Below are 23,720 nucleotides of genomic sequence, written 5' to 3' on the forward strand. Positions count from 1 at the left end.
TGTGACCTAGCCGATTGTATTCATATAGCCTGGAATAATTACTGTCCTAGAGTTACCCTGATCGCGTATATAGCCTGTCGAAAATACAGCTTTAGATGATAATACCCGGTCGTAAAACTCTTACTCACAAATCCACTATCAGTTAGAAAAGGGTCAATGGTTCTCTTAACCTCATTAATAGTTATAGATTTTGTTAGCTGTTGAGTTGTTCAAGTATATCAATATATGTTGCTTAGAAACGCCAGTCACCAATCGCTTGACAGATTTAGTTGTCTATCGATCCTAGCCCCACTGGGGAACAATAGACCATCAGTATGCCATGTTTATGGTAAGAATCGAGTGACTGGATTGTCAGGATGTAATCCCACGAATTCAGTCGATGTTCATGCCTTCACTCATTCGTTTGTTTGGTTCAGATTCGATTTTGTACAGGTCGCCTTACGGTAGTTTGAATGTTGCTGACTGCGGCGTTTAAAACGTTCACTCACTGACACATATGTCAAATCGACTATTGAATTGATTCAACTCTACCAGAATGTGTTGGTGCTATCATCCAGATTTAAATCTAGTTAAAAAAGTTATAACCCCCTTAAAAATGAGATATTAGGATGCTCTCTAATTTAACACTTCTATGCACCAGCTTTCCTTCCAGTAAAGTTAAAAGTAGCAACCCTGGGGAGGTTTAAATCGATATTGTGTGACTTTTGACATACTCATTATCAAACGTATAAAGAATTATTAAAAGTAAAAATTAAATAAGTCCTTTTGAGAATTGGCAAGCCTTTATATTCTTATCACACCTACATGTACCCACACCCTAACTACATAGGACTTGACCCAAACGTTATCTAGATGTTACTAAGCTGAAAACAGTTGTTGAAGCACTTCAAACTTTAAGGTCCAAAACACAACAATGATAGCCGTATCAAATACATCACCATCCATGTCTTTTTCAGCCACCATCAAACATGGGAATATATTTCCTCTGCCCAGCAGTGTATACCAAACTTTGTATCAGACTTGACAAGAAAAACGAGAAATGTAGCGTTTGTAATCATAAAATAAGCAACGAGATATCATGGCAACGGTAAATACAGGACCCCAGAGGACAACAAGGCCATTGGGGTGTTGTCACGTTGCAGTCGCTGTAAACACAATATCGTTGAGGACGCTGCCGTTAGTGACCTGCATGAAGGGGAGATGGCGGGAGTGGTGTATGCATGGCGGGTGAGGCTTTGTTAATTGATTGTTTGCGTGTTCACGTACCCCAACAACATGAACATTTATCATTACAATAAGCATTGATTTGTCTGGTCTGGCCACCATCGTAAAGACAAAATATTGTATAGTGCGACATTTGACAACAAAAATCTATACGGTTACATGTGCATGCTTTCCCTGAAATTGAAATTGAAATAGACCCATGACTGACAGCTGTTTGATAAGGGCAGGCTCAATCCTATCCAGGAAAAATAATTAAAAAACATTAACCATTCCGAGTTAATAGATAATATATGACAGTTTGACACTCAGTATAGCATGTCGTTCATATAGAAACATTTCCGACATCTATACTCTTAATAAAAACGGGTGTGGCCACATAGCATATCCTACATGGTACTGCTGCAGTAATACTAGTTGGTAGTGATAGCAATAAGGCCTGTCTGAATTTGTTTCCTTGAAGGTTTAATGTAAACAAAGTCTAAATATGTCATATATGTCCTGATAATATATGTATTTTAAGGTACTTTTTAACCTGACAATCCTTTGAATACTGCAAAATATTTAAAATAATGCACTTGACATTTATATTCTATTGAGACAGTCGTACACGCAAAACGATAATGTGAAGTCGTGGCGAAAGCCACATTTCCAGAACCAGGTCAACGCATAGTGTTACCTGATAACAAACGTGTACATGCGCGGTGACGGAAACTCACAGTCATATTTATGCAACTTCTGGCTAGCTGCTTCGACGCTAGAAAAGGTAAGCACGCTCTTGATATCGCAATACCTTATTGTTTAGTACTACATCGTCAACACTGAACAAGAGCCAGTTAATACCTCATGTGAGGTTATTCAGTGGTCTAATAAGCCAGTTTATAGTATAGTGAACATAAATGCGACAACGACTACACTTACACATAGTTAATGAGAAAATGTAAAACTTTTTAAAATCAAATATTGTAAGGTAATATTACTTTTGTACTTATGTTAAATCAATGCAAGATATACATGTACCTTCCTTGTCAAGCATAGAGTATTACATGGACATGGGTGGTGTTGTAATGATATGGTCAACACGGCACCTCGGTTGTCGAGATTATATTGTTTTAAGTGAAGTAGAAAATGAGTGTACCCCCACCCCCACACCCCCCACCCACCCCCCACCCCCGACACACAGACAGACAGACTGACACAGAGCTGACAAGCCATGATTTAGTAAAACAGTTTTTTATTGTGATATTAAACCCAGGTCTCTCATTCACATAAAGGTTCTAATTCTTATTCACCAAATCAAATAACGTAAATCACAACAATTACCGCTCAACGTATTTCATTTTTGTTTCGGAATAGCGAAATCATTTTGATGATTTGTCGTCTGCCCCAAAATGTACATATAGAAAAATTACCCTTGAGAATGTCTGTTAAGTCGCGTCATTTGTCAAAAAGACAAACTTCGGAACGCAACATAGTCATCGCCCACTGCAAGGTGCACCATTGTAGTGAGTATTGTGTATTGTGTACATATATTGCGCGTAGACTTGCTAGCAGTATAGGGTTCTCATCAATAAATTGAAATATATGGACAGGGTTTTAATATAATGCGCCACAAAAAATGCTCAAATACGATGACAGTGCATCCTAAATTGTACATTGAATAATTACAGAACTATCGAACATTGGATTGGTTTGGACGAACGTAATTGACTTAACTATTAACTATGAGGTACATTCCTATTGTCAGCCAATATTATCACGAACAATACTGTTATGTTAGCGTTTATAGTGTTCTGTGTTTATATATGTGCAACATTGTATTTTGAAATACACATCGTGTGACACTGATATCTTGGTAATCGCCTCGCAATATCCCGTGTACCGGATATTGTCGACAGATGTGGAAATAGATACTACTGACTGTGGCACTACTGATACCATGGTCATAAAACATTGACTTGAAGTGAAAGCGTACTTCGCTATCATATGAATAAAAGCAATGCAGCTCTCCGACGCTGATGCCTTGACACCTATGTTATGTAAACGCCTTACGGTTTGACAATGACTATGCACAATGGCAAAAACCCTATAACGAGTCAAGTCTTGAATTATGGAAGGTCATCCCTCCAGATACAGGGTCATACACGCTCGCACGCACATACACATCTGCGTCTCTCTCTCTCTCTCTCTCTCTCTCTCTCCCTCTCTCTCTCACACACAACCTCACGCTCCCCCTCCCTATGTCAACTCTTTTCTCCATGGCAGCTTGATAATTTTCCTCTTGAAATGTATTTCAAAAATATTAAAATTAACGAAACATAATATTCATTTGTCGTAATTCGTTTTGCAGCGACTAGTCATCATACAGAGGATACAAGTATGAAAGTGTCACCCATGAAAACCACAGTAGTGTGTCTGTCCCTCTTCTTCTGCTGCAATCTTTACTTTCTTTATTCGTTTTCCAAGACGAACAGAGCGAAACGAGAAATCACCACAGATATTGTTGAAGGCATCGCCAACGAAATTATTAAATTTGTAGCTAGAAATATCACAGGAAGCAGCAAAAAGAAGAGCTTTGACTGTTTACTCGGAAGAAAACATTCTGGGATCTACCCTTTGACATCACAGCATGCTAATGGTGATAAGGAATCACCAGAGACGAATGCAAAGGTTTTATTTTATGATCGATTATCACTGAAAGAAAAAGTAGAATTCAAAGACCTCATTAAAACTTTCAGTAAAGGCGTGCCTTCAAACATCACCTACTTTCTCTATGCAGGAGCTTTACTCGGTTCCTACTCTCATCATGGCATGATTCCCTGGGATGATGATATGGACATTATTGTCAGGGAAAAAGACAAACCTTTATTGCTGAAATTCCTGCAGTCCCTCAGGCCAAAATATGAACATCACACCAGCTGGAAGGTAAACTGGAAATTTTACCACAAAAAGTCTCCAAAGGCTGGTGATAAGCATTGGAATTGGCCCTTCCTCGATATATTCTTTTATTCTGAACATCCTTCATTCATCCGAGATTGTAGAGCCACAAAAAAGCAATTCAACAAGAGTGATGTGTTTCCTTTGATCCAACGGCCCTTCATGGGGATGATGCTGCCAGCTCCAAGGAACACCCGTAAGGTTCTGGATTTGACTTACAATATCGATCTATGTGTGTCGAATTCATATGATCACAGACTGGAAAAAAATGTGCCATCGAAATGTGTAGTGAAACTCCCGTGTCACCTGTTAAAAGACCAGTTTCCCTTTGTAACCCGAAAGGAATCAAATAACAAATCTATTGAAGTAGTGGATGATATCATATCCTGCAACCAAAGCGTATATGAAACAACAAATGCATTTTAAGTGTCGATGAAGACAGCCAGACATCTAAGTGTACATAATACACAATAATTGACGTCTTCAAGTGACTTTTAGAAGTTGATATGATGAATAAGGGAGATAGTGCTACGGATATACACAAACAGCTTTATTGCAATGAATGCTATTAATTCATTGAATTTCTTAAAAGGAAATACACAATGCAACAAGGCAATTTGTGTCAGGCAGGTATGTTATTTTAACAGTCTGAAACATAATTATTTTTTTCAATACATGTAAAGAATCGAGTGTGCATGTTATGTGTGTATTTTTGTGGCACTTGCACAGATGTACCATTGGCACTTGAGTGGGATGCTGTATGCGATGCAAATATCATCTTCCGATCTCTATTAATTACATCCATGTACTGACTGGACAAGTCCCACACTTTAAATGGCTATTTAAAGTTAAATAGTTTTCTACAGACGTCATGGGAGCTGGTAATATCGATATAAATTAGTATTTTAATTACTTTTATGGGCATGAAAACAGACAACTATAGGGAAATGAATGAAACTGAATAGTTGGCACTTTCGTGACATTGAATAGTTTCATTTTAAACATATGATTTTGCACAGTTTTACATATATTTTCAGAATCAGAACTAGGACACGCCGCATTGTTATTCAGTGCTAAACTCAACAGAGTTTCCACAATATAAATTGCTGAGATGTATTTCAGGTTGAATTGTTTTCTATCAAAATAATAACAGCCGTTTCATTCTAAATCTAAAAATAAATTCTTTACCTAGTACATTGAACTATGAATAAAGTAATGATAACAATTTTAACAGCAGCTGGCTGGGTCATATTCCGTCAATGTATAAATAATCATTATTTAGGTCCGCATCACCATGATTTGACTCTTATATATTTACTTTATTGTGCTTTCGTCCAGAAGGTGACGGTCGGTATCAACCGTGGTTATTACTCATCGATCACAATATACCTGTCAGACTATTCCCCCATGAGGGGTTAGGTCAACACAGCAGCATTCCCTTTGGCTATGGTTGCGGACGTACATAAGAATGCCCAATTAATCAATAGTTTCTTTACTGAATTTTCATATATTGTGGAATATCGAATACACCCGAAATCCATTATGTAAACATATGTATAAAGCTGTATGACAGAATCCGTTTCAAGATTACTGAATGTCGGCGGTCAGCGTATCATTAATGACGGATGGCTTAACGTTCCTTCTATAGTTTAGGACTTAAAGGATTCACTCATGTCCTGTCTGGTTATGAGTTATTGGAATATCACAGTAGGTGGAGATAATGTGCCTGTTGGTATTGGCATTTGTCTGTTTGAAGTAGCTATTAGGCTCTCGTACATGTACAAAGTTTCAACTAATTTTGAGTTCATGAATTCATAGATTCCGCAAATTGTTTTAGCACTATATAGCTACTGTTCATGTCAAAGCTAATGTAATCAGGATTAAGAAGCTGTAAGTTGTCTCGCGATAACCGCGGTTTGTGTACTAGTACAGTATATGCCCTGTTCAAAATAAGAATATATACCGACACCCGTCACTCACACATTTTCCATAAAAAGGCAAGTGTTTAATTTGTTTGTTGCCTAATACACTTCAGTATTCCCGCCAATGCGACGGCCGCATGTAAACTATCGAGTCTTGACCAAACAATCCTTGGACACGATAGTATGGCAAGCCGTTTTCACATTTATTACGGAATTAGAGATATCTTCAAATGTTTTAAAGATATTGGTATTTTATTTTAAGATGTCTATAATGTTTTAAGATATGAAAAAATAATTAAAGATATCTTAAATTCATTTCTGATATCCATTATACAGTTACTGATATCTTAAAATGTTACGGTGATATCAACAAATTAGTTTGTGATATCTCTAAATGTATGTAAGATATCATTAAACAATTACAATCCTACTGTACATAAATATATTAGAAATAAATTCCAGATATCTTAAGTTATACATATCCACAAATGCATTACAGATATCATTAATTCGTTTAAGATATATTTAATTCAATTACAGATATCTTTAATTCAATTCAAGATATCTTTAAATAAATTCAAGATATCATTAATTCTGACCGTTACTGATATAAAAAATCCAATTATAGATATCAGTTACCTAATTTAAGTAACAATATTAAAGTAACGTCTAATGGCAACAATTGAAGATATCAATAATTAATTAATTCAACTGTATTTAGTTTCAAGATATCTGAAATTGAATTACTGACATCATAAAAAACACTACATTTTGATATCTTTAAATCATATTTTGATATCAATAATTGAATTTAAGATATCAGCAATTCTTTTCAAGAAATCAGTAATACGCTTCACCATATCCTTAATTCATTTGGTGATATCTTAAATTTTATTGTAGATATCTACAATTATCTGTATTTAAGATATCTTCAATTCCATTCACGATATCTTCAGTTCAATTGAAGATATCTTCAATTCAGGATATCTTTAAAACAATTGAAGATATCTGTAATTCCGTAATACATGTGAAAACGGCTTGCCATACGATACCGCATTTACTGATTAAGTTGAACCGAAAACCAATAAAAGTAATTTCTCTACATATATGATATTCAATAACAATAAATATGTCATGTACGTGTACCAAGAAATGAACTGGATTCATGTTTTGGTAATGCCAGTTTTATATTTTCTATCACAACGGTGACAAGTAAACATTGTGCATGGTCGTTATGTGTTATTATGCTATGTACACGCGCCTTAGGGTGTATTGCTCTCGCTGACAATAAATGATTGAAAACTTGAATTTTATTCAAACACAAAAGTACATCAAGTAATGTTCTTCTGTCACCTTGTGTTTTTTAAGCTCAATACGCAAGACTTATTTCTTTTCTTTGAAACTTTTAAGTTTACTGACCAAGGGGTTTTCTAATGATTTGTTAATGAGTTAACAGATGTACATCGTTGGAGGGGGAAAGGCAATTTGAGATTTGACGTTCTGTCACGCGTCGTAAAACCAGTCTAGTCACGGTCTAGTGATCTCTCCGCTTCCCACTCTCTTAATTGTCCAACCTCCGTCAACATTCGGCAAAGTGCGACGGTAGTCGTCCTCCAGTGTCTTTACGTCCATTGTTAGAGAATTGGTGACCCATAAATCTTTTTCTCTGGCGGTTTAATCGCACATTTTTAATATGTATTGATTTGATATATGTTATCTTATATATGTTTGCTTACTTAGATATATCTCATGTATTTATAAGCATTTTTGCCACCTCAATAATTGTACATATCTGGTTGTAAATCTTTAGTGGTAACCTTGGATACCTTTTGTTCAGAGCTTTAGTTTGGTACCTACATCTTCCGTATTGCTTAAATATTTAGTTTGCTATTCGGGTTTTCCCTGTGTATTTTCACGGCTGACCGGGATAGGATGCCCTCTCAGAGGTCCACGCACTCGTATATAACCCTTGGCGAATCATGTGTCCTTATCTTCAGGGACAGCTAGACCGTTTACTGGATGGTCATTCGAAACGCAGGTTTCGTTCTTAAGTAATTACGGAGCAGTTTTAATCTTGTACTGACTTACTCTGATTGTATTGAATTGAGGTAAACTTATTAGCTAGGGGTTTTCCGTTAACTCCGTTTTTCCTCTGATTCGTGGATAACCAATTTTCCCGTGATTGCCTAACTTCAAATACCTATTTACGATATGGAGTCTTGAGATACTCCCAAGGTCAAATACCTTGTATTTTGGGGAAGGATTTTCTTGCCCAGTCAAAGTGACTGAGTCTTCAGTCTAGAAGACTATTTTGCCATTCAGGCGTTTTTTCGTCTATTTAACTGTCCAAGAAACTTATTTAAGGGACAGGCCTCTGTGTTTCTTTCTTAACCTGCCAAGGTTAATTACTCATTTGAGTGTCGAGTGAAATCTCAGGTGTCTGTTGGCGGCCGACTTAATTGTCAATTATCATGTCAAAGTGTTGATTTAGCTACTCACATTTTATTATTGTTATGCAGTTGCTTAGCTAAATAAATCAACTTTATATTTTTTCTGGTTTAATCCATTAGTGATCGTTGTGAGTGTAAATTGTTTTTTATCCTTTTTATTTTCATCTGTACTTACAACTAGCTGATAATAATAAACATGTTACACCTATTACCACGTTTTCATTATCACTTTTCTCTTGTTTAATGTCACCCTGGTCTCTGGAGCACAGCTCCTTGACACGTTTCATTCGCCCTCAACATACACTAGTTTGTCAAAGTGTATTTTGTGTGTGCACAATTAAATGTTGGATCATTCGTTAATGCAATATAGTCAACATCTTCAAAATTAATATGTTGTCAGTTTTCGATAACTGTAGATGACGACTGTTACGTTTCATTGGATTTTCACAACTATTTGCCTTTTACACCCATTGGAATCTAATTATGCGAATACATCGGGACTGATTATTCACTGCAGTTGACGTTCCATATTTGTTATTGAATCGACAAGTGAACAGAATTGTATCATTGCCAGGCTAGATGCGTGAATTATCTATGCCCGTATGATAAGCTGACGAACGCGATAACATGCCACATTTCCTTTATTTGTTGTAAAGGGTCACGAAGTACGCTTGAAAGTCCAACCGTTATCGTCGAGTTCCTCTGTAAACTATTCCCTTACCCTAAACATAAATCAACACCCTTTGAGAATGACTGCGGTAAAGATAACATTCCTGGAAACGCCCCGTAATGGCTGGCATCTGCTACCCGCTATGAAAATGTCAGTTGTCAACTTTAATTAATCGAAGGATTAGTTTAGAATTCGATGTCCTATGGATATCTTAGTGATAAACTTATCTATGGCAATTGTATTTTCCTTTTGGAATTAGTTATGTCATCAAATTCCATGACAAGAGGTACCTCCATATAACATATATTCAGTCATTGTGCGAGCTCAGCCTATGTTACCGCTTATAGATGAAAACCAAGCCTCGCTTTCACACAGGTTATAAATAGATTCAATGCTAAAATCCCCATAGTGACGTCACAACCCCTGTCACAGGAAGTGAAAAATCCTGGGCTCTACACCTACCTCATATAAACCTTTTATTACAAATCCTATATGAACATGTCATGTTTTCATATATTTACCATTTCCACATATGTCAATTTATCAAAATAATGCCAAAATATAACCCATCCATGCACTGTAGAAGTTTTGAGAACATGTTTATTGAAGTCACGTGACCTCAAAATATTCTCTCACAGGGTAGAAGTCATTCACAAAAATATGGGTTCCATCTATCTTTATGGAGGAAGGGGCCAATTCCTGTGTTTCCTGCAATCACTGATCACTAAGCTTCCTATATCCAACTTAAAATAGGAGGAGCTAGAACTGTAAACATGTTTTTAATTGGATAAAAGACAGTCCCGAGTTTCCCCCTCGAAGTGACCAAGAAGTCCCACACAGAGCAGCCAGAAACATAAATAAATCTGGCACCTTACTGATAGCATCACATTCTATTGACAGATATGTTACTTTAGGGCAATTTTACACCGTTTGTTTAAATTTGTGTTGACTGATATGTCAATGAGGGTCTAATTTGTGTGTCAGGGGTCTAAACTGATGGTTTACAGGTTGTGGTGTTTGACATTTGGTTCTTTCTGTCATAAGCTGTCTGGACATAGTTTGTGAGTGTTATCACACTGAACAGACATTTGCGCTTAAATAAATCAGAACTTAAATCTCAAATATGTATTGGTTTGTTAGTTTTAATTAGGAAAAGTAACCCTTCACAGCACCGTCTGCTGTAGCAGTATACTACTGATTCTGTTGTAATGGACGATTACTTTTGGATTATACCTTGGCTATTGCATTTTTATGCCCAATCATGGCTAAATTGTGTGTTTCAACTGTTTTTTTCTTGGCACTCACTTGGAATACCAGTTTCTTACTAACTATTTATCATGATGCGACTTCCAACTGACACCACTGAAGATTTGTCAAGAAAGGTATGAACATATTGGAATTCTGACGCCTCCAAAACTAATGAATTTTCAAGTGGAAAATATCAAGTGTACATTTTTACCAATAAGGCTTGTGTATGCATTAATATTATGTAGAACTTTTAAACGCTCGTAGAATTTTGCATCTTGTGAATGTGTGTGCATTTATGCCATCCAAAAAGTCAGAAGGAAATAGAAACAAAAGCTGGAATGATGGCATTCCTCCTGAGAAAAAATGTGAGACATCGTATCATTATGGTATCCCATGTAGTCCCTGTCAGGTATGCATACAGTTTGGAACATTTTATCAAAGATGGTCCTCATCATGAAATGAATAAACCTTATCACCCAGGTGAAAAGCATAAATATTCAGTGAATATATTTCGTAAAATGGAAAACTAATAAAAGTACAAAAACACAGTTGTTTTAGTAGAAACCTTTTTATCCAGCTGACAGAAACTGGAGAGTGAATATGTCATCTGCTAGCAAATTGTATTTAGTGTTTGTAGGTCGCATTTGAAAACGAGGCTTGGTTTTTACGGGAACAGATATCAATTACAAAATCGAGGCTAATTTCGCACACTGACCAGACGTTTTCGAATTCCAATCGAAATTGTTTTTTTCTCATGATGCTGAGATACCGACAAGAGGAAAATGATATGAGTAATATTTTGAAGTAAGACTTTATTGGACACACAATATTTCTTGATTTTACATGTGGGTTGAATTCGTTTATGGTGCAGACAAAACAACAAGAAGAAAACAGTGTGATTGTTCATGAAATAAATGTAAAGTGTCGTTCAATTGAAAGACTAGTGTATTTATACACGTGGGCCCTCTTGAGTGTAATGTATTTATCATATGAAAGTGCTTGCGCAAGAGCAGTTTTGACTTAGCATAAACTTGCAGAGAGTTATGAGAATGTTCACTCTCATAAATCACGTATACATATTAATAATTTCTTCGCTTGGTAGGGCGGTCGGATAGCTTTTGGTTAAAGCGTTTGCTCGTCACGCCGAAGACCCCGGGTTGGATTCTCGACATGGGGACAGACATTGTCCAGCTATAACTGAAATTTGGTTTACGAAGGTTACTGGTATATATTTAGTGGCAAGACGAGTCACAGTATTGTATTCTCTACCTTCAATGTTACCTTGATAAAATCAGTTAGTTTCTCTTCTGTGTTTTCTTCAGTTTCCTCTTGTATTCCATTGAAAGTAGGGTTGTTTCTTATATCTCCCGATTGCATATCGAGCATGTCTTCTCTGGTATCGTGGCCTGGCCAAGACAAGACAGACCAATGTTATTATTATAAATTATTATGATTACTACATAATCGGCGTCCATACCTACATGCTATTGATGCAACATACACGCATGACATTAATGAACAATCACAAGCCTCAAACGTGCAACATAATTAAGTTTTTGCCAGTAAATCGCTTGAAATTCAGGACGTCCTGGGCCAAATCGGACCGAATAATTGTGATGGTGACTGTGCAGAGAGTATGAGAGGCGTGCTTCCCTTTGTCCAACGTGTTTGCTTGAAATACCACAATTTGTGTCATCATAAAGTGGTATCTGGGAAGATGAAATATCTTCCTTAATATCTTTACACTTTTCATGATACATATCTGATGGGTTAGTTGATTTTGACCACCAAGATCAAGCCCGACCGAACGCTTCTGGTTGAAAGGAAAATGGCTGTTCATAACGGATTTGTACTGTGCCATGTAATGTTACATGAGAACGTGGTAGGTAGGTACATATAACATTATTCTGTCAATCTAAACACATCTCCTAATACAGCTGTGATGCTATAGTGTTTTGTTGTCGGCTAGGTCAGTCCTGTACAAACGTATTTCTGAATATGGGGTGCATGTTGGTGCATGTTGAATTTTTTGTAATATATAATCATATATGCTTGAATTGAGTATGAAGACATTTTAGTTTTATGGTGAAAAAATGTTATCTGTATATACACTTCTAAGAACCCACGTATCTGTTTTAATTGTATTTTAAGTTACTGGAGTTACTGTAGTAGTGCTGGGAGTACTGTTCTTAACACGTATCGTGCCAATCCCTTTGTCCTTGGCGAATATCCACCCTCCTCCCAAAATTTTATTCAAAGACAAAAAGCAGCTGCGTATTGCTTTACCAGGTATAGTCAAAGTTAATTAGGGAGGCTCAACACGTTAATTACTGAAAGAACCTTCTCACATACACATATCAAAGGAAACACGAGGACTCTCGGTATGTTGTCACAGTGGTCACTTTATTATATTGTTGATATTACATTTTGATTCAAACTCAATTCCTTGAGCAAACTATACATTTGTAGACACTTGAGATATATTTACCCAGATACGTGCGTTTTGTTTGATATTCTGCAAACCTGTTTTAGTATTACCAGCTAGCCTGGCTCGGCTCGACGTTGCTTGGCCTGACTGAGGCAATCCCGATTGTGTAGCTGGGAATAGTAAATTGAGAAAGTACACCGAGTTTGTTTTTATATAATAATAAATGAAAAATGAAAGATATGTTGTTAGATTTGATTATGTTAATGTAACTATCACTCATGGAAGAACATTATGGATGTCAACTTCTATATTATGAGGAACACAACGTTTCGGAGTATATACTTACTCCTTCAACGGGTGAATAAATGCCATGAGGCAGGGAACATATATATATATATAAACTGAATCGCAAAAGAAACGTCACCCCAAGTAACATTGCATGAAAAGTTGTCATTTAAATATCTGGGTAAATTTTGTCAAAGTTTCCAAAATTCGGCATCACGGCAACGGCCATGGTAACCCGATGCACGTGAGTTCCGTGCAAATTTGAAATGCACATCCGTTCCCCCATTTCTTGCCCTATAAAAATCCACACAGATCGGATAACATTCATTCGTTATTGAATTGCTACCACATGCCAAGATTGACAAGAAATCAGCGACACCAAGCCCTTGGATGATTGCAAGCTGGACAAAATGCCCACGTAGGGACCATATACAGGCTCCAGCAACGATACCAGACCACAAACACTACAGATGACCGACCACGTAGTGGAAGACCAAGGATCACCACCCGACGTCAGGATCGTTAGATTGTGCGACAGCATCTTAAAGATCGCTTTGTTACTGCTGCGGAAACTGCTCGACAAACCATGGGGACACACCAGCGACGCATTAGTGCGGACACCGTGCGTCGACGATTGACGAACAGACACCTCCACTGTCACAGGCCACACCGAGGACCCATTCTGACACCATGTCATCGCCGGGACCGTCTTCAGTGGGCAACACAGCACCAGCATTGGCGCCACCAGCAGTCGAGAAGAGTCTTTTTCTCAGACGAGAACCGTCACTGTATCTCAACAGCAGATAGCAGAGAGAGAGTCTGGAGACGCCGTGGGGAACGTTATTCGGATGCTTGTGATGGTGGGGTGCTCCGAGCACCATGGTGTGAGGTGGAATTGGTCGTGCCAGAGGGTCGGCCCTGTGGTCTTCCAGAACATAGGTTCAGGGAGAGGCAATTGTGTCACAGCAGCTCGGTAAATTGATCAAGTCTTGAGACCAAACGCCATACCTCATTTTGCACGTCGCCGCAACCACTAGCTTCAGCATCATGATACCGCCCGTGCCCACACTGCGAGAGCAACGAGAGACATCCTCCAGCAGAATGGCATCAGAACCATGCAGTGACCTGTCCTCAATCCCGATTTAAATCCAATTGAGCACCTGTGGGACAAGATTCAAAGACGGCTGAATGACGTCCGACCAAGGCCGACAACTGCAGCTGAACTGCGTCAGACGTCCCTCAGAGTGTTGGCTCAAGTGCCTGTGGCCTTCATCAACCGCCTCATCCATTCCATGTATCGACGTTGCACGGCAGTCATCAATGCACACGAGATACTGACTTGTGATGCCATTTTCTCAGAGACTAGTGTTGTGTTTCACTTTAAGAACATTTCACTTTAAGAACATTTGACACTTAAATTTTGACCTTGATGATCAATTTTGCCAAATTTCATCTTTTTTATATGTCTCAAAGTATGTTTACAGTGTTTGGACAAATAAGGTTTCTCATATATCTATCCATGGTGACGTTTCTTTTGCAGTTTAGTACATGTTCCTGTAAGACCAACAAAAGAATTAAGATAATTAAGGTGGAAACATAACAAACAAACGGATATTGCAAGAAGTTGACATCCATATATAATGTTTGTGTAAAAAATGATTGGTTCAATGAAACCTGGGGAAAGAAATGAAGTTGCAGCCGCATGACCGCTGCCATGTTTTAACTGTTGTAACTTTGTTCTGACAAACGCAAACAGCAGGTGTGTATAATGAGAAACACTTTGTTTTTAATTTTTAAAAGTTTTAATCAAATTATGTTAAGAAAAGTAAAACTGAGTAGACGTATTCATTGAGTGCTGACTAAGTGCCACTACCGTAAATTTTGGGGACATAATAAATTTCGCTAACTGAAGATATTTTGAATTGAGAATGAAACATGATAAAATTAAGTTAGCGGAATAGATTCTTTTGTTCCTCAGTTTATTATATTTACATCACGTGTCAGCGGAATTATGGAGACAACCAAAGCGACTCATCTCACAGACGTGTGGCGCTGGCAATGAACTATCAGAATATGTCTTGGATTCGAACCAAGAAACCAGTAACTGAAGGCCACATGATAATATAGACAGTAGAAAGATACAGTTAGGTAAACCTTTTTGTTGAGATGAAAACGTGTCTGTCAGATTTAAAATACAATATGTCGTTTTGTTCTTCACTGTTGTCCCCAAGAAGAGGAAAGTGAAGATTTACATGTGTGTTATTATGATCAATTGTCAGAAACACTTTCGCGCCCTCATCGCGATGCAGGATGTTTTTGTTTTGAAAAAAAGTTGTAACTTAGATATGGTGAGGTAAGAAATAGTTGAATTATCCAGATCAGCGATTTTAGATTAAAGAGCAGTTTGAAAATACCTAACTGGTGAAATGTTTCTGGGTCAACACAACCCAAATTAAAATATTATACTTTGTGTGTAATGGATTCCGTAAATAAGTACAAACAAGGGAGTGTGGTTTAAGGTATTTTAGTTTAATAGGACGTCTAAGCGTCGACTTTTACCAGTTCGGTAAACCGAGCATTGGCATTGTGTTTGACAAACCAAGTATGAGAATGAGGAATTCGAATCCATGATCATCGGATCCTGTTATGGCTAAGGGACGCAACTCCACATAGCGAATTACGACGACTGACATAGGCAACTAGCCCTTTTGCTGCATATGGAATGATCCAGAAATTATTATCCCCAGTTACTAAGTGAGTGAGTTGATGTTAACACCTCGTTGACAAACATTTGAGTTGCGTGTTACCACGATGATAATGATACAGGTTTGGGGCGTTAACAACACTTAGAAAAGCTCGACCTCGAAACTGGAGTTCGAACCAACAATCATAAATTTCTGACACACCTAACAAACGCAACTCTGCCAGGCGAATTGCTGCACCTTACGTCACTGGGTCATTCGTATCCCCCAGGCATTGATCTTCTCATGTAACTTTCATTAATACATAATGTAGTGCAATTTCCAACCATATTGTTAGAGTTGTGGTTGAAGACATTCATCAAATATGACATGACCTATGTTTTCAAATGACAATCAGCCTAAAATAATACAAAAAACATCAGCGAGTGAGTATGGTTTTAGGCCGTTGTTACCAACATTCCAGCAATATCACGGCGAGGCACACCAGAAATATGCTTCACACATTGTGCCCATGTGGGGAATCTAACCCTGGACTTGGGCGTGAAGGCATAACGATTTAAGCACAAGGCTACGCCAACCGCTCTCGAAAACAATCAGATGAAAAAATGTTCTTTTTTTTAAACAGGTGGAGTACCAGAAGAGGGTCTTATGTGTTTGTACCAGTGAAAATTAAATGAGATTTAATGTTAGTACCGTTGAGCTGATCGTAAATTCATATCATTTGAAAGTAAGGATATCGTTGGGCTACATCTTAACTAATCTCACTTAAATCACACTGATAACATATTTACAAACGACAGGTATGGATAAGTGATCAAGATTATGCAAAGCTTTGGAAACCAGCTCTTCCTGTGTAGATGTGCCCTGTTGTGATTTATGCAACCCTAACCTAACGACACATGAGAACTGGCTTGTAGAGGGTGATACATAAGACGACGGAAAATCAGGTCAAAACATGTATTCACCCAGAGAACCTACAGAAGTAAAAAGAACCACAGGGATCTTCTCAAACTAATTGTTTTAATTCAAGTATTTAGCTTTTGGCATATTTAACTCGTTTCCAAAAGGTCGAGATCGCGAAAACGCGAGAAAGTGTATCACACAAAGTCCTCAAAGGCCGGTAAAAAACGAACGGTTCATTTCTTTATATTCTTTTATTTTGAACACCCTTCATTTCTCCCAAATAGTAGCTTAGCAGGTAAATTCAACAAGCGTGATGCTTGATTTAATCAAACGGCCCTCTATGGACATGATGCTGCCAGTTCCAAGAGAGACCCGTTAGATGTTGGAGGTTTATTATGATATTGATCTATGTGTGTCGAAGTCGTACGATCACAGACCGAAGAAGCCCGTGCTAGTGAAATATAGAGCAACACTTTGTTGTTCTCTTCAAAGAGTCAAGTTTCCCTTTGTAACTAGAAAAGTCAAATAACATATTTGTTGAAATACTGAAAGATCGTTCATGAAAATGTCTCACTGTCAGCGCCTTTCTGAGTGAGAGACCATAGTACTTTCTTGACGAGGTTTGGCCTTGAACTTTCGATGGAGGTTAATGTGTATTTCTGTCTTCTTTAACAGGTTTTGTTGGATTCATACTGCATCAATGATCACGCGAATGGTGCTGACAATCTAAGAATCATAATCAGGGCGAATCTGTGATTCGAGTCTCTGATCGTAAGATTCTGGCACGCATAAGGGACGCACCACCACACAATCCTCTTTTTATGAACTGATAAACTGTACAATTCTTTAAGTGAGAGACCATGCCCTAATATTTTCATGATGACCTGGAAGTTTCTAAACAGTAAGCATTTCCATGACCTAAACTTGTTCTGGGTATGTGGCGTCGTTCCGATAATAATAATGTTAAAACGACCATGTAATTTGTATTTAAGTTGATGTAGATGTAGATGTTGTAGAGGTGTAACGCTGATGTAGATGTTGTAGAGGTGTAACGCCGATGTAGATGTTGTAGAGGTGTAACGCTGATGTAGATGTTGTAGAGGGTCACGCTGGTGTAGATGTTGTGGAGGGTCACGCAGATTTGGGAGCAACTTTCAGGTTGTATTTATAACACGACCTTTTCATACGTTTAAATGTCAACTCATATTTGGTCGGTATAACACTTTCCAGGCAATTGCAGAATATATAATTATGTTGATAACCACAATGAGTTCTTATGTGGGAGAGGTGCGCAATTAGGCGCCAATGCAATTTATAATATCCCAATGCATACATTTTTGGCAAGAGTGTAAACGATTTTCACATGCATTTAATATAAGAACAACAAAGATAAGATTTACATATATGTATAAGTTAACATTTATTTTGACAGCGTTGATGAGATGGATAATATATTTCAACGTCACAACTTCCATGCATTGTGGGAATTCTCCAATATGACAGTAACATAATGACAAACAACAGTCATGATAATAAAGGTTAAAGATTTATTGCATAATACAATTTTTGCACAGGGATTCTCATTTCGTTGCATTACCAGGCTGCACAGGCAGAGATCTCGGACCCCGTCAACAACTCGTCCCTGGTCACCAGGGTAACCTGGCTTGATGTTCTGCGTCACTGCCTGAACCAGCCCGCGACCGGGCATATGGTGCTTGGACGTGACGGGCAAACACCTGCGACCAGGTATCCTGGTGATGGTGTTAGAAATATTGCATATCAGTAATAAAACGTATAGGGGTAATATATTCCTCATCGTGGTATGAGGAAATATTGTTTTTGTTTTGTTTGTTGTTTAAAGCCACACTCAGCAATATTTCAGCTAAATAGATAATCCAGTGATTGACATCATGATCATCGATCTACACAATTGGGATACGATGACATGCATCAACATTGTCAGCGAGCCTGACCACCTGATCCCGTTAGTAGCCTCTTATGACAAGCATGTGTTGTTGAAGACCTATGAGAATCCCATATATGGCGTAAAATGCTTATGACAACAGAATGACACGGTTAACAAGAATAAATTGCTTAATGCTGCACATGGTTAAAGTGGTCATATAAGCTCCACGTCAGAATGATTGGTTAACGTGATCTTGATAAGATACTGAAATAAGGTTCCGAGGGGAAGAATAAATCCCTTATACCCCACCACGAAGCGACAAAATGCCCTTTGTATAAGAGTCAATGAAAGTCACTTGACAGCACAAGTTAACCTCAGCTCAATCGAACAGCTGTTTTCGATCTGTTTTCAATTTGTTTGATTCTTTTACAATGACAGATTGAAACAAGACGTCGGCAAGATAAGTTCGTTGTAGGGGGTCACTCGGGTATGTGGTTTCAATGCGTCCCTCGTTAGGTAATAAACCACTCACCTCCGGCTAGATCGATACAAGTATCTGACTACAGGGATATGTTTACTGTAAAGCAATGTGAAACATGGTGAGTGAGTGAGTTTGGTTTAACGCCGCTTTTAACAGTATTCCAGTTATATCGCGGCGTGTGAGCTTCATGTTGGAGGAAAGCCCAAAGTGATGCAGGTCTCAGACGTTTACCACTTCGGTGAAACCCACGAGCACGGGTATGGTGCTGAAAAAACCTAGAAACATAATCGGGGCGAACCGGGATTCGAACCCACAATAGGTTTCTGGCGTGCCCAAGGGACGCAACTCTGCACAGCGAATCGCGGCGCCTTAGACGACTGGGCCGCCCGTGCCCCCTGTGATACATTGAGTAAAATAGGTGGTGGTGAAGGTGGCGGTCATCACGAGAGAAAGCTGCTGTTGACAATATGGGGGATTGCCTAAAAGTCGGGCCAAGAAAAGTCGGGCCGGGCCGGGCCAGCGGGTAATACTAAAAATGGATTGCAGAATAATAAAACGAAACGTGCATATCTAGGCAGATCTCAAATGTCCAGAAACGGATAGTTTTGCTCGTTAAATTGAGTTTGAATCAAAATGTATCTTCAGCAATGTAATAAACGGATAATTATAGCTACATACCGAGAGTTCATACCGAAAAGTCAGTGTCTTGACTGTGTCTTTACTTTGATGAGAAGGTTTCTCAGCGACCTTAGCGCGCAGGGGTGTGATGTCCTGGGCAGGAATTCGAAATGACAGTGTTTTGACTACTCTTCTTTCATTAATTAACGTGTTTGGCATACCTAATTAACCTTTACTAATTCATGTTAAACCAACACAGGATGTTTTCTGCAAGTGGATATTCGCGAATGTCATAGGACTGACACGACACGTGTTAATAACAGTCAAAGCGCTTCTAAAATAACAACACATACTTTACATCTATAGACTAATTATAATATCATATCTACCTATATAACACTTTAGTGTCTCATATTGCAGTAGCAAACACGGTGCTCATAAGTGAAGCCCTTTCCCCTCTACATTCTCTCTATCAGAAGTGTTTGTCTTGTGTTGGGTCCGACTTGGCCCGGGCGGTCAAAATCAACTTAAACACACAGATGTAAGTTCAAATGTGTTTACACCTTTGGATTAGTGTTATATCTACCTATATACCACTTTATAATGTCACAGTTTATCGCATTTAAAGAAAACAAGGTGCTCAAAGTGAAACCCTTTTCCCTTTACATTCTCAACATAGTCTCTATCAGAAGTGTTTGGCTTGTGTTGGGTCCGACTTGGCCCGGGCGGTCAAAATCAACTTTAAACACACCTGATGTATCTTCAAATGTGTTTACATCTTTGGATTAGTGTTATATCTACCTATATACCACTTTCTATGTCACGGTACATCGTATTTAAAGAAAACAAGGGGCTCAAAGTGAAGCATTTTTACTATATTTTCTTAAGAAAATCTATGTCAGAAGTGCTGGGTCCGACTTGGCCCGGGCTGTCAAAATCAACTTTAAACACACAGATCTATCTTCAAATGTGTTTACATCAATAGATTAGTGTTATATCTACCTATGTACCACTTTATAATGTCACAGTTTATCGCATTTAAAGAAAACCATGAGTTCAAAGTGAAGCCCTTTTTCCTCTTCATTCTCAACATGACTAGTATTATATCTACCTATATAATACTTAATAATGTCGCACGATAACTCAAAGAAAACTGGTCTGTTAAAGTCGAGCACTTTCACTGTATCTTCTCAAGAAAATTCCACCAAATGTGTTGGAGTGAAGTATACTCTTTAAAGTGAAGCCCTTATTTCATGGTATGTGTCTGGTCGGAAAATCCCTTGCTTTTACTTAATCCGTCGTGTGTTTTTTCAAGGATCATACTCACAGGGTAACACTTGGAGAAGGTAAGGTGAGACACTTTGCATTTCAGGATAAACCTCTCCCTCAACCCTGTTTAATGCTTCTATTATCTATGAGTGTGTTTAGGAAAACAGGACTATCTGAGACAGTTGTAATCTGCCATACCGCGAGAATACGTGCTGCATCTCCGAGCAGCTCGTTCTGTGAAAACACACTTCTCCTGAACCTGACTTGGACCACTCAGTATTATTGTCGTGATGGTTAAAAGACGCCATAAATTAAAGCTCTCTATATATCTAGAAACTTTGTTTTATATAAGCACGATGGGCTAATACAAAAACTTAAAAAAATAGGACTCAAAGTTCAGATAATAAACTCGCCTCCCCAATCCTCCAGCTAAACAATCAAACAATCAAATTTCAAAAACAAACCAAATTCTTAGGACTTATTTTCGATGAACATCTCACCTGGGATGCTCACATCCAAAACTTAACAACTAAATGCAGTAAAGACCTAAACACCCTAAGATGCCTAACTGGCTCTAACTGGGGAGCCTCCAAAGATACCCTCCTCTCTCTCTACATATCACTAATTAGATCAAAACTAGACTACGGCTGCGCCATATACAACACCCTAAACAACTCTCTATCTAAAAAACTTGACTCAATACAATATCAGGCTCTCAAACTAATTACACGTACCCAACATGGCACCTCCTACACCTCACTTCAGGCCTTAACAGGAGAAATGCCACTAAGTCTACGCAGGGAACAGCTAAGCTTAAATTTCTGGGCCGCGTCCCAATCAAACCCTCTCATCCAAAACTTAATAAACCAAAACATCAGCCCCAAAAAACAAGCTCTAGCTCGTAAACACCCCTTACTTACCCCAATATCCCAAAGAATAACAAACTACCTAAATGGACACCAAATTAAAAATCTTAAACAAAACTGCAAACAATCAAATATCTTCACCCCTAAACTTAAAATACCCAAAATAGACACACCACTAGCTAGCCAAATAAATAAACAAACCGACCCAAACATAGCTAAAACTACCACACTAGCATACATACACGAAAATTGGCCAAATTGGTGTCACATTTACACGGACGGATCCTCAGATCCGACCTCCAAACACACAGGTTTCGGAGTCCATACCACACAACCAACTAAAACCACACAATCCTTCCGACTCCCAAACAACCAATCAATATTCACGGCAGAACTAATGGGCATGGCCTCAGCCCTCCATAATCAAGAATCCAAAAACCATAAAAAAAATCCTAATACTTACCGACTCCCTAAGTGGACTGCAAGCCCTCCAAAACAAAAATACCAAAAACCGACCTAAATTAATAAATCAAATACTTAAAAGCTCCAACGACCTAACTAAGGCAGGCAAACAAATAACCTCCTTGTGGATACCCGCCCACGTAGGAATATACGGTAATGAAAACGCCGATAAGGCAGCTAAACTATCCCTCAAAATCCCAGAAATAAGCTTAAACTTACCCATCTCAAAATCAGAAATTAAAAGTGTAAACAAGCAAAAAATCACAAAAATGGCATTACCTATATCTAAACTCAAATAGCCAAATCAAAAAAGTGCTCAGCAAACCACTAACCAAACCAAAAATTCTCCATCCATCAAAAAAAATCGACAGAGTAATCACTAAACTCCAAACAGGACACACCAACCTAAATAACCACCTGTCCATCGTGATACTTCTACTTAAGTATATAAAAAAGGATGTTTGTTTAGACATGCGTTCATTGTAAACAACGCCGCGTTTTCGTTTGCTGGTTAGCTTTTACAGGTCAAAAGCAAAGTTAATCGCATTACTTTCGTGACGCATTTTAGGCCTGTCATACAGTTCCTGAAACAAATATATCCAATACAGCCGATGCAAGTCAATCATATTTGGCAAGACTAGATTACTGCAGTTATATATTTTATCAATATAATCAAACAATTGTTTTTATTTTTGTAAAATATGTTCATTTCAGAAACTAGATGTTAGTCTAGCCAGCGGCATTAATTTGGTTACACGTTTCATGATTTACAGTATTCGTGAAGAATATGTAACAATTAGCCACAATTAGAGCCTTTGGTAGGAGTAGAGGGAATGATAAGCATAGACTTGCTAAGTATTTTATGATATTCATGATAGCTCAAAAGAAACTTTGATTTATGTTTGTAGTACACCCCAAAAAGAGGGATAACACAAGTGATATATTAATATGACATACAACTTATACATACTTACGTGTATAAACTACTATCAAACAGTGAGGATAACAGGTGTTTGCATAGAGGTGAGCGTATCCTGCACCACCGGTGGAACAAACACACGCAAAGGCAAGTTAGTTGTTAAACCCGAAAAACACGGAAACGATTAGCACAAGTCAAAACAGAGAATTTCATCGGACATAACTCCATTTGCTACTTCTGTGGTAGTCACCAATCAACCAATTTATACTTCAAAAATAGCTTTAACCCTTTTAAAGCTTTTGAGAAATTCAACAGTATGGGTTTGGTCTGACAAAGCAAGAAGCACAAATGGGGCATGTTTCGGCCAATGATTAGAGTATTCTTGCAAGTCTAAGGTTCCAACAGGAGTTATTTCTGCGACATGCTATTTCAA

At 38.1% G+C, this 23,720-nt stretch overlaps 1 protein-coding gene across 3 annotated transcripts in view; it reads left to right on the top strand.

The window, feature by feature from the left end:
* The first annotated feature begins 827 nt into the window (after positions 1–827).
* The window catches only part of LOC124131339 (uncharacterized protein RT0683-like), a 54,733-nt gene continuing 31,840 nt past the window's right edge, over positions 828–23,720 (top strand). Inside the window, exons 1-2 of one of the 3 annotated variants that reach the window (XM_046494557.2) lie at positions 907–1,227; positions 3,572–8,758. In XM_046494557.2, coding sequence (XP_046350513.1) covers positions 1,221–1,227; positions 3,572–4,584 — 1,020 coding nt within the window. In that variant the 5' untranslated portion in view covers positions 907–1,220 and the 3' untranslated portion in view covers positions 4,585–8,758. Of the gene's footprint in view, positions 1,228–1,671; positions 1,988–3,571; positions 8,759–23,720 lie in introns of those variants that run through there. The other 2 variants (XM_046494556.2, XR_007221733.1) reach the window with 2 other exon arrangements.

The sequence above is a fragment of the Haliotis rufescens genome, unplaced genomic scaffold (assembly GCF_023055435.1).
Source record: "Haliotis rufescens isolate VD_foot unplaced genomic scaffold, xgHalRufe1.0.p SCAF_1, whole genome shotgun sequence".
Classification (NCBI taxonomy): domain Eukaryota; kingdom Metazoa; phylum Mollusca; class Gastropoda; order Lepetellida; family Haliotidae; genus Haliotis; species Haliotis rufescens.